The 12,715-nt window shown below is 43.9% G+C and overlaps 1 protein-coding gene across 3 annotated transcripts in view; it reads left to right on the top strand.

Moving 5' to 3' along the window:
- LOC122540637 (palmitoyl-protein thioesterase ABHD10, mitochondrial-like) overlaps positions 1-10,880 on the top strand; it is a 37,773-nt gene extending 26,893 nt beyond the window's left edge. For all 3 annotated transcript variants that reach the window (XM_043676624.2, XM_087976380.1, XM_043676625.2), the window contains 2 exons: positions 8,039-8,176; positions 10,319-10,880. In XM_043676624.2, the coding sequence (XP_043532559.1) occupies positions 8,039-8,176; positions 10,319-10,666 (486 nt within the window). In that variant the 3' untranslated portion in view covers positions 10,667-10,880. The remainder of the gene's footprint in view (positions 1-8,038; positions 8,177-10,318) is intronic.
- Positions 10,881-12,715: the final 1,835 nt, after the last annotated feature.

Raw genomic sequence — 12,715 nt, 5'->3', positions numbered from 1 at the left:
AATTTTGACCCAGTGACAATGGAAGGTACCGCAATTATCTTCCCAAGTCAGTATGATGAGTGGCTTGGAAGGGAACTTGCTGTAGTGTATTGCTGCCCTTGTCCTTCTAGGTGGAAGTGGTTGCAAGTTTAGAAGGTGCTGTCTAAAGAGCCTTGATTAATTTCTGTTGCTTGACGAGTGGTTTTGGATGGGAGGGAAAATGGCACAGCACAAAGTAAGGACTACAGCTCAGGGTGGCATTGATGAATAGGTCACTAGATTACCAACGCACGCTGTGTCAGTTCTTGGGAGACAGATGATGCCCATAGTTCCTCATAGAAGGCCGTTAATCTCGAGAAGAGACTACATGATTTATATTCATAAGGGAATCTCTGCACCCTTCTGTAGCTGTAGCTTCTAAACTTAAATAAAAATGACATTCTCTTTCAGTTGCACTCAGGCTTATTTTATCTGTCCCTCCTAATCAGCAAAAACAAGGTGGGCAGTTAATTAGCATAAAGTCAGAGAGTCATAGAGATGTACAGCACGGAAACAGGCCTTTCAGTCTAACTCGTCCATGCTGACCAGATATCCTAAATTAATCTAGCTCGCATTTAGCCCACATCCTTCTAAACCCTCTCTATTCATATACCGATTCAGATGCCTTTTAAATGCTGCAATTGTACCAGACTCCATCACTTCCTCTGGCAGCTCATTCCATACACACACCACCCTTGTTGTAAAAAAGTTGCCCCTCCGGTCTCTTTTAAATCTTGCCCCTCTCAACTTAAGCCTGTGCCCTCTGGTTATGGACTCCCCTACCCTGCAGTAAAGCAGTTCTGCCATAGACTGGAGGTCAAACCTCAAACCTCCTTGGTCTGTACCCTTCAGGATGTGGAGGAGCCAGTGTTGGACAGGGATGGATAAAGTTAAAAATCACACAATACCAGGTTATAGTCCAATAGGTTTATTTGGAATCTCTAGCTATCGGTGCTCCTTCATCAAGTAGCTGTGGAGAAGGATCATAAGACACAGAATTGACAGATAAATTCCTTGTCTTTTGCTCTTGCTCCACAGCTACCTGATGAAGGAGCAGTGCTCCGAAAGCTAGTGCTTCTGAATATACCTGTTAGACTATAACCTGGTGTTGTGTGATTTTTAACTTTGTACTCTTCAGAGTTGCAGGCTGAGGGAGCATTTTCTAATTCAAAACTTTGTTGTCCACTAATTAAAACATTTATTTAAACGCTTGTTTCTATTGTCTGCACCACCCCCTGCCCCTTTAGACTTGCAAACTTAAATGTGGATTAACAAAAGGTAAAGAAATTATATGTATTCCTTGTCTTCCTTAGTAATCACAGAATTCTAAAGCTGGGAGGGTAAAGGGGTGGTCTACTCTTGGTGTGTAACAGAGTCATGGCACAAGAAAGACTTCCCGCCAAACACCCCTCATTGTGAAAAGCTATTTTGGGAACTCCCCCATCCACTCATTTGATTTGGTTTGATTTATTGTCACGTGTACCTAAGCACAGTGAAAGCTTTGTTTATGAGCAGTACAGGCAGATCATAGTAAGCAAGGACAAACAGATCATAGGGTGAAAAAGAGCCTTGGATAGAGTAAGGCATACAGGTTACATGGCAAAAGACGTGCACTAAGCAAGATAACATTAACAAGATCAGCATTATTTGAAGTTAGAGAGTCCATTCATCAATCTAATAATGACAGAGAAGACACTGTTCTTGAACCTGCTGGTGTGTGTGTGTTCAAGCTTCTGTATCTTCTGCCTGATGGGGGAGGTTGTAGGAGAGCATTACCAGGGTGGGGTGGGTCTTTGGTGATGTTGTGTGCCTTTCCGCGGCAAGGTAAATGGATGAACGTTAACTTCTGTGATGGTCTGGGCTGTGCACACCACCTTCAGTAGCTTCTTATGGTTGTGGGCAGAGCAGTTACCGTACCAGTATGGTCAGTATGCAGAAAGCATACTGGTCAGTATGCTTTCTGCAGTGCATCTATAGAAGTTGGTGAAATGGTTGGGGTGGAAGGGGCTGTGGGGGAGAGTTCACCAGGTCAGAATTCTTGTTGTTTAAGATGTCCAAACTTCACATGTTATTAGTGGGCTGATTTGGCCACAAAAGTGTTGGAATCTACTTAATAGCTTCTTCCTAGATTTTCTCTTAAGAGGAGTTCAGAATCATAAAGATTCGGTGAGGAGGAAGTATTTCACTGACAGAGGTTTTATAACCAAGGGAAATAGATTTAAGGTAACTCTCTCAAAAGAACCAGGGATGGTATTAGGAAACATTTTTACTCAGTGAGTTACTAGAATGCGCAGTTGAAAAAAAGGTGGAAGCTGATTCATTCGTAACTTCTGAAAGACTATTGGAAGTATGTGCAGGAGGAGGAAGGAAAGATAGGGAGTGGGACCAATTGGGTAACTCTTCAAAAAGGTGACACAAGGGCGATGGGCTGAATGGCTGACTCCTGAGCTGGCTCATTCTGTGGAACTCATTGAGAAATGTGTGTACACTTACAGAATCTAATGTTCTTAAAGGGATATTTCTGTTCCTGTGAATTATTAACCAGAACCGGGGAAGTGAAGGCTTCAACGCAAAACAGTGTTCTTTTAATCCTCACGGTGAAAAATTCTCATGCTCTTAAAACAGGCAGCCACTCTGCTGAAATGTCATTGTGCTACTTGGATATGACAGGCTGGACGCAAAAACAGCAATGAACCAGCCAATGTACTAACCAGCTGGAAGCAGCTATTGTTGCTTTTTGGAAGGAGTATACTCCAGGGAGAGGCTGCCTACCTAAGGATTTGCCAGGAGAAATGAAACACTTCACATTAGCTCTCCAGTAGTTTTTGTACAATGGAAGCATTGCCCAGTCGGCTGCTTTTTTTTTTGCTTTTTCCTTGGGTTGTGCCACAGGCAAGGTCAACATTTATTGCCTGTCCTGAATTGCCCTTAAAGATGGTGGTGAGCCACCTTCTTGACTGAGTGACTTGCTAGGCCATTTCAGAGAGCGGGTCAGACTCAACCACATCAGTGTCGATCTCTTCATATGTAGGTACAGTTGGCAGATTCCTCCCCTAAAAGATACGAGTGAACCAAATTTTATGTAAATCCAGTAGTCTCATGATCATTAATAATTTGACTAATACTTGGATTTAAGTTCCACCAGCTGCCTTGAGGGGGATTTGAAACCGTGTCTGTAGAGTGTTTACTCCAGAGCTGTAAATTACTGGCCCAGTGATATTGCTGCCATGCCACTACCCTCCAAATGCACAGCAAAAGCTTCTTGGTTATAATGGGTTCAACTTAAGCTAGCTCTGAACTACACATTTAATCTCAATGCATTGGACAAAAGTGAGGAAAAATCACCAGGGCTGTTACACCTATTCCACAATCTGTCCCACAAAGTACATTAGTCTGGCTTTCAGATCAGGCTTGATCACAATGCCTCTTCGAGGTTTCAAAACTAGACAGCACGGAACTATATATACATCTCGGGTGTACAGTGGTAACTTGAGAGAGTTGCTGTAGGGTAGCCAGCATGTGTGGAATTGCATTGAAGAAGAGGATGGTGTTTTGAGGAGAGGTTTGGGGTGTTCGATGGTGGTTGATGAATGCAGGATTAAAACTATTTTAACAATTGTCTTTATTTTATTGTTGGAGTGTCTAATCTCAGAATTGCCTTGCCACAGGGCAAGATTATAATGCATCTGTGATTTCTGGTTTGCATATCAATGATCAGGAAATCAATATTTAATTCCTGGAATTGCCAGGACATTGCTGGAAGATTGGTATTCCTGATAAAGATAACAATAGTGAGCTTATATGTATATAGCTTGTGTAGAATGGTTAGTATGTGTAGAGTGGGCAGTACTGCATTGTTTGCATTATTTTACTCTTTACGCCTTCCTCCAAAATAAGCGTATTCTAGAAAATGTAGAGATTATTCTTCAAAGAGTAAAACTTCTTTTCCACATTTAGCACTCCTAATATGATCTGGTGCTATATGAAAGCATGCTAAAGGACAATTGCTTCCTTTTTAGAAAACATATCTTTATGATGCATTAAATGTAATTTTCAGGTTAAAACTTATTGGTTGCCTTGAATCTAAGTGCCCTAAATCTCCACTTACCAGCTCTTATTAACACTTTACTATCTCTTACTGACACTAACTTTTACTAGTTCTTACTAACTTACCAACTCTTACCAGCACTTACTAACTTTTATATTAACTACCTTTTTACTGATACAATTCTTAATAATTTATCAACTGTTGCTAACTTATTAACATGTATTGACTCTTACTTATTAACTGTTGCAGCTTCCCTCTGAACATAACTAGGATGAGGCCATTCAGCCCCCGTGCCTGCTCCACCATTTAACATGATTCTGACTGATCTCATCCTAGCCTCAACTCCACAACTTTGGATCCACTCCTGAACACCAGTTCTGAACACTTCCATCTCTCCCTGGCTTCTTCTCTCCCACTTGGTTTCTTCCACACCCCAAGTCATCTCGATATAGGGCAATGCTGCGTGATCAGACAGTGAAGGGCTGGGCAGGGATTAAATCAAAATAGAGTCAGAGGGGGAAATAATACACTCCATTCCCCGCGGTGCCCACCTCTCCCTGAACAATTCCAGGGTGCTGGTGGACACCGCGTGCTCCTTCTCCAGAGACACCTGGGCTCTAACGTAACCGTGGAAGAGGGGCAGGCAGTCAGCCCTAACGACCCCCTCCATGGCCCGCTGCCTGGACTTGTTTATGGCCAGTTTGGCCAGGCCCAGGAGCAGACCCACAAAGAGTCCTCTGAGAGACTCCTCTTTCTTTTTTCTCCCCCACATTACTGCCTAACGGGGTAGTGCTGAGACTCCTGTTTCTTTTTTTGTGTGTGTGGTGTGTGTGCAGGTGAGGGACGCAGTGAAAGACACCAGGTGTACAAATCTTTATTCAATTTCCCACCACCAGGAAGAAAAGAAACACCCAAGTGGCCAGTGACAAGCAGTTCCCTTCACTTCAAAGGGCAATGCTGTGTGATCAAACAGTGAAGGGGAGGGCAGGGTTTAAATCAAAATAGAGTTGGAGGGAGAAATAATACACTCCACTGCCTGCGACACCCACCTCTCCCTGAACAACTCCTGGGTGTTGGTGGACACCGCATTGTCCTTCTCCAGTGACACCCTGGCTCTAATGTAACCGCGGAAGAGGGGCAGGCAGTCAGCCCTAACGACCCCCTCCACGGCCCGCTGCCTGGACCTGTTTATGGCCAGTTTGGCCAAGACCAGAAGCAGACCCACGAGGAGGTCCTCTGAGAGATTCCTGTTTCGATTTTTTTCTCCTTTGCCTCCCACACTATCGCCTAACAGGAGTAGTTTTTTTTCCAAACCCCCCACATTACTGCCTAACTGCGGTAGTGCTTATTTTTTTCCCCAGCACCCATGGTGTGTGTGTGCAGGTGTGAGACACAGTGAGAGACACAAGGTGTATGAATCTTTATTCAATTTCCACCACCAGGAAGATAGGAAAACACCCGGGTGGCCAGTGACAAGCAGTGCCCTCTACAAAGGGCAATGCTGTGTGATCAAACAGTGAAGGGGAGGGCAGGGATTAAATCAAAATAGAGTTGGAGGGAGAAATAATGCACTCCACTTACTCCGGTGCCCACCTCCCCCTGAACAACTCCAGGGTGTTGGTGGAGACCGCGTGCTCCTTCTCCAAGGGCACCCGGGCTCTAACGTAACCGCGGAAGAGGGGCAGGCAGTCGGCCCTAACGACCCCCTCCACGGCCCGCTGCCTGGACCTGTTTATGGCCAGTTTGGCCAGGACAAGAAGCAGACCCACGAGGAGGTCCTCTGAGAGATTCCCATTTCTATTTTTTTCTTCTTTGCCTCCCACACTATCGCCTAACAGGGGTAGTGCTGTTTCTTTTTTTTTGTTTAACCCCCACACTACCACCTAAGTGCGGTAGTGCTTATTTTATCCCCAGCACCCATGGTGTGTGTGTGCAGGTGTGAGACACAGTGAAAGACACAAAGTGCACGAATCTTTCTTCAATTTCCACCACCAGGAAGATAGGAAAACACCCGGGTGGCCAGTGACAAACACTGCCCTTCACATCAAAGGGCAGTGCTGTGTGGTAGTGCTGTTTCTTTTTTTTTCTTTTTTTGACAAGCACCCTCCTGATTATATATTTTTTTTTTCTCTTTTTTTCTCTAATTTTAACCCCCACACTACCACCTAAGTGCGGTAATGCTTATTTTATCCCCAGAACCCATGGTGTGTGTGTGCAGGTGTGGGACACAGTGAAAGACAAAGTGCACGAATCTTTTTTCAATTTCCACCACCAGGAAGATAGGAAAACACCCGGGTGGCCAGTGACAAGCACTGCCCTTCACATCAAAGGGCAGTGCTGTGATCAAAACAGTGAAGGGGAGGGTAGGGATTAAATCAAAATAGAATTGGAGGGAGAAATGATGCACTCCACTCCCTGCTGCGCCCACCTCTCTCTGAACAACTCCAGGGTGTTGGTGGACACCGCGTGCTCCTTCTCCAAGGACACTCGGGCTCTAACATAACCGCGGAAGAGGGGCAGACAGTCGGCCCTAACGACCCCCTCCACGGCCCGCTGCCTGGACCTGTTAATGGCCAGTTTGGCCAGGCCCAGGAGCAGACCCACGAGGAGGTCCTCTGAGAGATTCCCATTTCTATTTTTTTCTTCTTTGCCTCCCACTCTATCGCCTAACAGGGGTAGTGCTGTTTCTTTTTTTTTGTTTAACCCCCACACTACCACCTAAGTGCGGTAGTGCTTATTTTATCCCCAGCACCCAGGGTGTGTGTGTGCAGGTGTGAGACACAGTGAAAGACACAAAGTGCACCAATCTTTATTCAATTTCCACCACCAGGAAGATAGGAAAACACCCGGGTGGCCAGTGACAAACACTGCCCTTCACATCAAAGGGCAGTGCTGTGATCAAAACAGTGAAGGGGAGGGTAGGGACTAAATCAAAATAGAATTGGAGGGAGAAATGATGCACTCCACTCCCTGCGGCGCCCACCTCCCCCTGAACAACTCCAGGGTGTTGGTGGAGACCGCGTGCTCCTTCTCCAAGGACACTCGGGCTCTAACATAACCGCGGAAGAGGGGCAGGCAGTCGGCCCTAACGACCCCCTCCACGGCCCGCTGCCTGGACCTGTTTATGGCCAGTTTGGCCAGGCCCAGAAGCAGACCCACGAGGAGGTCCTCTGAGAGATTCCCATTTCTATTTTTTTCTTCTTTGCCTCCCACACTATCGCCTAACAGGGGTAGTGCTGTTTCTTTTTTTTTGTTTAACCCCCACACTACCACCTAAGTGCAGTAGTGCTTATTTTATCCCCAGCACCCATGGTGTGTGTGTGCAGGTGTGAGACACAGTGAAAGACACAAAGTGCACCAATCTTTATTCAATTTCCACCACCAGGAAGATAGGAAAACACCCGGGTGGCCAGTGACAAACACTGCCCTTCACATCAAAGGGCAGTGCTGAATCGCTGGTTTATTTATTTATTTTTTCTTTCTTTTTTTTTCTTAACCCCCACACTACCGCCTAAGTGCGGTAGTGCTTATTTTATCCCCAGCACCCATGGTTTGTGTGTGCAGGTGTGAGACACAGTGAAAGACACAAAGTGCACGAATCTTTCTTCAATTTCCACCACCAGGAAGATAGGAAAACACCCGGGTGGCCAGTGACAAACACTGCCCTTCACATCAAAGGGCAGTGCTGGGTGGTAGTGCTGTTTCTGTCTGTCGGCCAGGGCTCCCTGATTGGCCCAGGTTAACAGCCGCAGTCAGGGAGCACATACTCAATGTGATCCACCCGGCCAATCTCGTTCCAATCACTACTTCATGCTAAATTGAAAATGTGGTGATAATAGAACGAATGAGACCTGTACTGGTTTGTGCACTGGTCCTTTAACATCTCCACGTTTTGGGGATATTATCATTTATTTGACTGTTAATTTCATGTCTTAGCTAAATGTTTTTCCTTCTCTATCCTCATTATTTCAGGTTCTTGTTGGCTCCAGCATGGGTGGTTGGCTTATGTTATTGGCTGCCCTTGCAAAGCCAGAGAGAGTGGCCGGATTGGTTGGTATAGCAACAGCTGCTGATCATTTTGTAACTCTTTTGGACCAGCTCCCCTCCGAGGTAAGAGATTGTAAGTGCACTAATGTTTAAATAGTTGAATGAGTGAAAAAAACAGGCGAGAGAGTACGGCATATCTGAAAAAACAAGTCAGAAAATGCTGAAATTCGTAAAAATCTGTAAAGAGACAAGATAGATGAATCTTTAGAATTTGTGACAAAGGCCGTGTGCCCTTTTTGTTTTGCAGGACTATATTTGCTGCAAATTCTGCTTTTATTGTGAATAATTATATTCCTAGCTAAGTGATGATTGTCGGTATATTGCCCCCATTCATTCTCTTGACACCCTCTCCAAACTGGGGGAAAGTGAGGACTGCAGATGCTGGAGATTAGAGTCAAGAGTGTGTTGCTGGCAGAGCACAGCAGATCAGGCAGCATCCGAGGAGCAGGGCTTTTGCCTGAAACATAGATTCTCCTTCTTGAATACTGACCTGACCTGCTGTGCTTTTCCAGCATCACACTCTCGACCTTCTCCAAACATACTATTTCAATGTTTAGTTCATATTTTGCACTCTTTTATTTTTTTATGGCAGCCTGCTTATTCACCAGGACTCGGCTATTTCAAAACATTCCAGCTTCCACCTCTGTATGACAGAGCTCACTCAGAGGTTTTTCAGAGTTCTGAAGAAGACATTGACTCTGCTTTCTCTCTCCACAGATGCTCCTGGACCTGCTAAGTCTTTGCAGCATTCTGTGCATTAGAATTCTTTACCTGATTTGCTTTAGAGCTGACCGGAGGGGAAAGGCACACCCCAAGTGTAAAACATTACAGTGGTGACATTTCAAAGTATTTAATTGGCTGCCAAGTGCTTTGAGGTGATCTGAGGTTTCCAAAAAGGTGCTACATAAATGCACGTTCTTCCTTTCTGAGACAGCTTTGAGCCAACAGCCTGTCATGGCTGCAGGGGCTGATCCCAAGCTGGGTAGAATTTCAATGAGATACTTTGCACCTTATTTGTGGAATTTCCTCTCTGTGCAAACTTGACGAGGGCTTAAGGCAATTGGATTGGTGGCAAAACATGGCTCGCTTCGTGCCCTCTTGAGCTTTTTAAGATTTTCCATTATTTTTAACTACAGCCTTATAGGTTTATTGGAACAATAGTTTTTGGTTTGGTGCAGACAAGGTGGACTAAACGGGTGCCTTCTGTACCATAACAATTCTGTGAAGATGTGGAAGGATTGAGGTGGACAAAGGTAAAAATCACACAATACCAGGTTATAGTCCAACAGGTTTATTTGGAATCAATAGCTTTCAAAGTGTTGTTTCTTCATCAGTTGGTTGTGGAACAGAATCATAAGACGCAGACTTTACAGCAACAGGATTGCACAGTGATGAAGAAGCAGTGCTTCGAAAGCTAGTGATTCCAAGCAAACCCGTTGGACTATAACCTGGTGTGCTGTGATTTTTAATTCTGTGAAGTGTAGAGATGCCATCGCAATTTTCAGGGAGTTGACACCAGCTGACGTCAGCTCCCAGGTGCTCTTTTAAATATTGCCGAGTCAGCATGTTCAGAGATGTTATTACACCCCTCTGGAGCAGGTGGGACTTGAACCCAGACCTCCTGGCTCAGAGGTAGGGACCCCTAGGTGCTTCTTACTCCAAGCACTGCCCTGCCCAATTCAACTGAAGGAAAAGATACACGCAAAGGATGTTAATTGGACAACGTGCCAAGCCCTGTTTGTAATGCTATGTTTTGAGAAAATTACAGGGTTGCTTAGTTTCAATAAAGGTACTCCCTCCGAAGTCTCACCTTTTCTTATAAGTGGCATTGAAGTATTTCTGCAGTGTTGATGGATTCCTTCCATGTCTGGTCGGGCAGCATCCGAGGAGCAGGAGAGTCGAAAATTCAGGCATAAACCCTTCATCAGGAATTTCAATTGCGCCCACGTGCCCTACCAAGTCCTTGCAACTTTTACAGAACAATGAACTGTGGACGCTCAAAATCTGAAAAAAAAACCATAAATTGCTGGAGAAGCTCAGTAACATCTGAGCTTAACGTATTGACCCTGCTTCCAAAGAGCCTCTGCTGAGATTTCTGCAGCAATTTCTGTTATCAAGTTTGTTAGAAATGGATGAGATTTCTGTCTCTCCTATTGCATGTGCCTAATCTGTGTCCTTTCCCTCCCTCTTTTCTTTCATTGTCAGGCCAGAGCAGATATTGAGAGGACAGGCAAATACAATATGCCATCCAAGTACAGTGCCAGTGGCTTCTACACCATGAGATATAACTTTATAAAGGAGTCAGAGGAGCACTGTCTGCTACAAAGCAGCATCAACATCTTATGCCCAGTGCGGCTCTTGCATGGCATGAAGGATGACGTGGTCCCCTGGCATGTTTCCGTCAAAGTGGCAGAACAACTTGTCAGCAATGATGTGGACATCATCCTCCGAAAAAATGCAGAGCACAGGTTTTCAGAGGATGAGGATATCAAGCTTCTGACTACTGTCGTTAGTGAGCTACTGCAAAAGTTAACCGAGAAAGATCTAAAATAAAAGAAACATAGTTGTGTTGGAATTCATTGTCAGTTAATGTTAACCAAAAAGATTAAGCAGGGGCTTCACCTCTGTTTTTGTTTTGTGCTGTCGTAAATCAAGGGCGAATGTTAGAGAACTGCGGCTGTTGAATTAGAATATTCTTTATATTTGAGGAAATGTGATCAGACATAATCTCCACAGCGAATAAAGGCTTTGTATAACTGCCAAAGACTTTGCAATGTTTTGCTCCTCAGTTATTTCACCGGTGGAAAGGCAACTTCAAACAGCTTAGAAAGGATGTGGAATATATTTTTTATATATGTGTGGCTCTTAAAGTTCACTGTTTATGTACACAATACTCTGGGTGCTCAGAAATCTGAGTACTTTAAAGTGTCATAGTTAATATTTCGAGTCAGCTGTGACTTCAAACTTCTTCAGAAGGGTCATACTGGACTTGAAATGCTAACTCTCTTTAGATGCTGCCGAATCTGCTGAGTCTGTCAAACAGTCCCTGCATTAGAATTTCTTACTGATTTGTTTTGGAACTGACTTAAGGTCTGTTTCCTCTAGGTCCTCTAGTTAGGGGTAAATGTCGAGTAATAGGGTAGGGGGAATGGGTCTGGGTGGGTTACTCGTTGGGGGAATCGGTATGGACTTGTTGGGACAAAGGACCTGTTTCCATACTGTAGGCATTCTAAGGGGAAAGACACTTGCCAAGTGTAAAACATTACAGCGGGTGACATTTCAAAGTATTTAATTGGCTGCTGACTGCATTGAGATGATCCAAGGTTCCAAAGGTACTACATAAATTGTTAAGACACAGAGGCAAACCTTCTGTTAATTAAACCAAACACCCAGAAAAGCTCACATTGCCACATCTTGTAATCTGTTAAAATATGAGTGACGGAGAACTCCACTATTAACTATTTAAACAAAATAACATGAATTTATTTTCTAACTCTAAAAATGAACATTAAACAAAAACCATTCACAAATCTAAGCCCCCCTTTCTCTTAACTGCTTACTATCTGCCTCCAACTCTATAACAATAACCTGTTCCAATAAGACCCTTACTAAAACTACAAGAACTAAATTTCAAAACCACACAGTGCCTTTTCTTCTGTGTCTGCACTCTTCTAGCTGCTGAATTCCCCGGGTCGTCTTCTTTCGTTTTACTGCGAGTATGTTTCAGATGAAAAGGTACCTTTGATAGAGAGTGTTTTCTAATTTCTTTGCGAGCAAGACGTTAGATTGGCAATTAGCTCTCCAGGGGTTTTTCTCTCTCTATGGCAATTGCTATCTGACCAATTTTCAAAATGGCTTGCAACATCAGATCATCTCATTGGTTCGATGTTGGCAAAACAATAAATTCAAACTCTATTGCATTTTAGTATCTTGAGGCAAAATTTAAACTGATTTGGTTAAATTCAAGTTGTTGTCAAAACATTAACCAAGACTCAGGTATCTATTTCACAGCCAAATGTTACATATTTTGAATTTTCTGGTACACTCTAGGACTGCCATTAGTCATATGCACAGGTCTTATAAGCTCTCAGTTCAGAAGAACATTCAGTCTCTTAAAGGTAGAGTACATACCTTAAACTTCATAAGAAAATGCATATTTTTCCCTTCCGGGGCAGCTTTGAGTTGAAATTCCCACAATTTTGCAAAAGCTGATCCCAGATAAGTTGCAGCAAAACTGGGGAATCACCTCCCCTTGAAAACTTGGCAGTGGCTTAAAGTGGTTGGAATACTGGCATGACAGGGAGTGAAAAAGAAATTCAAACGTGTTCTTTAATACAGCTTGATGAGAATCTCTACGTTAATGTCTGAGGCTATAATTTCCCCTGTCCCTTTCGATCACTTTATCTTGACAGAAACTAGCAGTTTTGTTTCATTACAACAATAGTCTCGCCTCTGGAATGTGTGAAACATTTTGCATTAGGAATGGCCAGCCCTTCTGTATTTTTTCATTTGGAACAGCTAGGCATCTTGACAATACGAGCTCAGTCCTCTGTATTGCACTTTTGACTTCACCATTCTTCATCGAAACGACCCTCCCTCCAT

Source organism: Chiloscyllium plagiosum, unplaced genomic scaffold, assembly GCF_037043375.1.
Source record: "Chiloscyllium plagiosum isolate Xiang-an unplaced genomic scaffold, Cpla_swu_hap1 HiC_scaffold_29, whole genome shotgun sequence".
NCBI classification, from domain to species: domain Eukaryota; kingdom Metazoa; phylum Chordata; class Chondrichthyes; order Orectolobiformes; family Hemiscylliidae; genus Chiloscyllium; species Chiloscyllium plagiosum.
The sequence above is the reverse complement of the archived record's forward strand: the minus strand, read 5'-3'. Positions and strand labels throughout refer to the sequence as shown.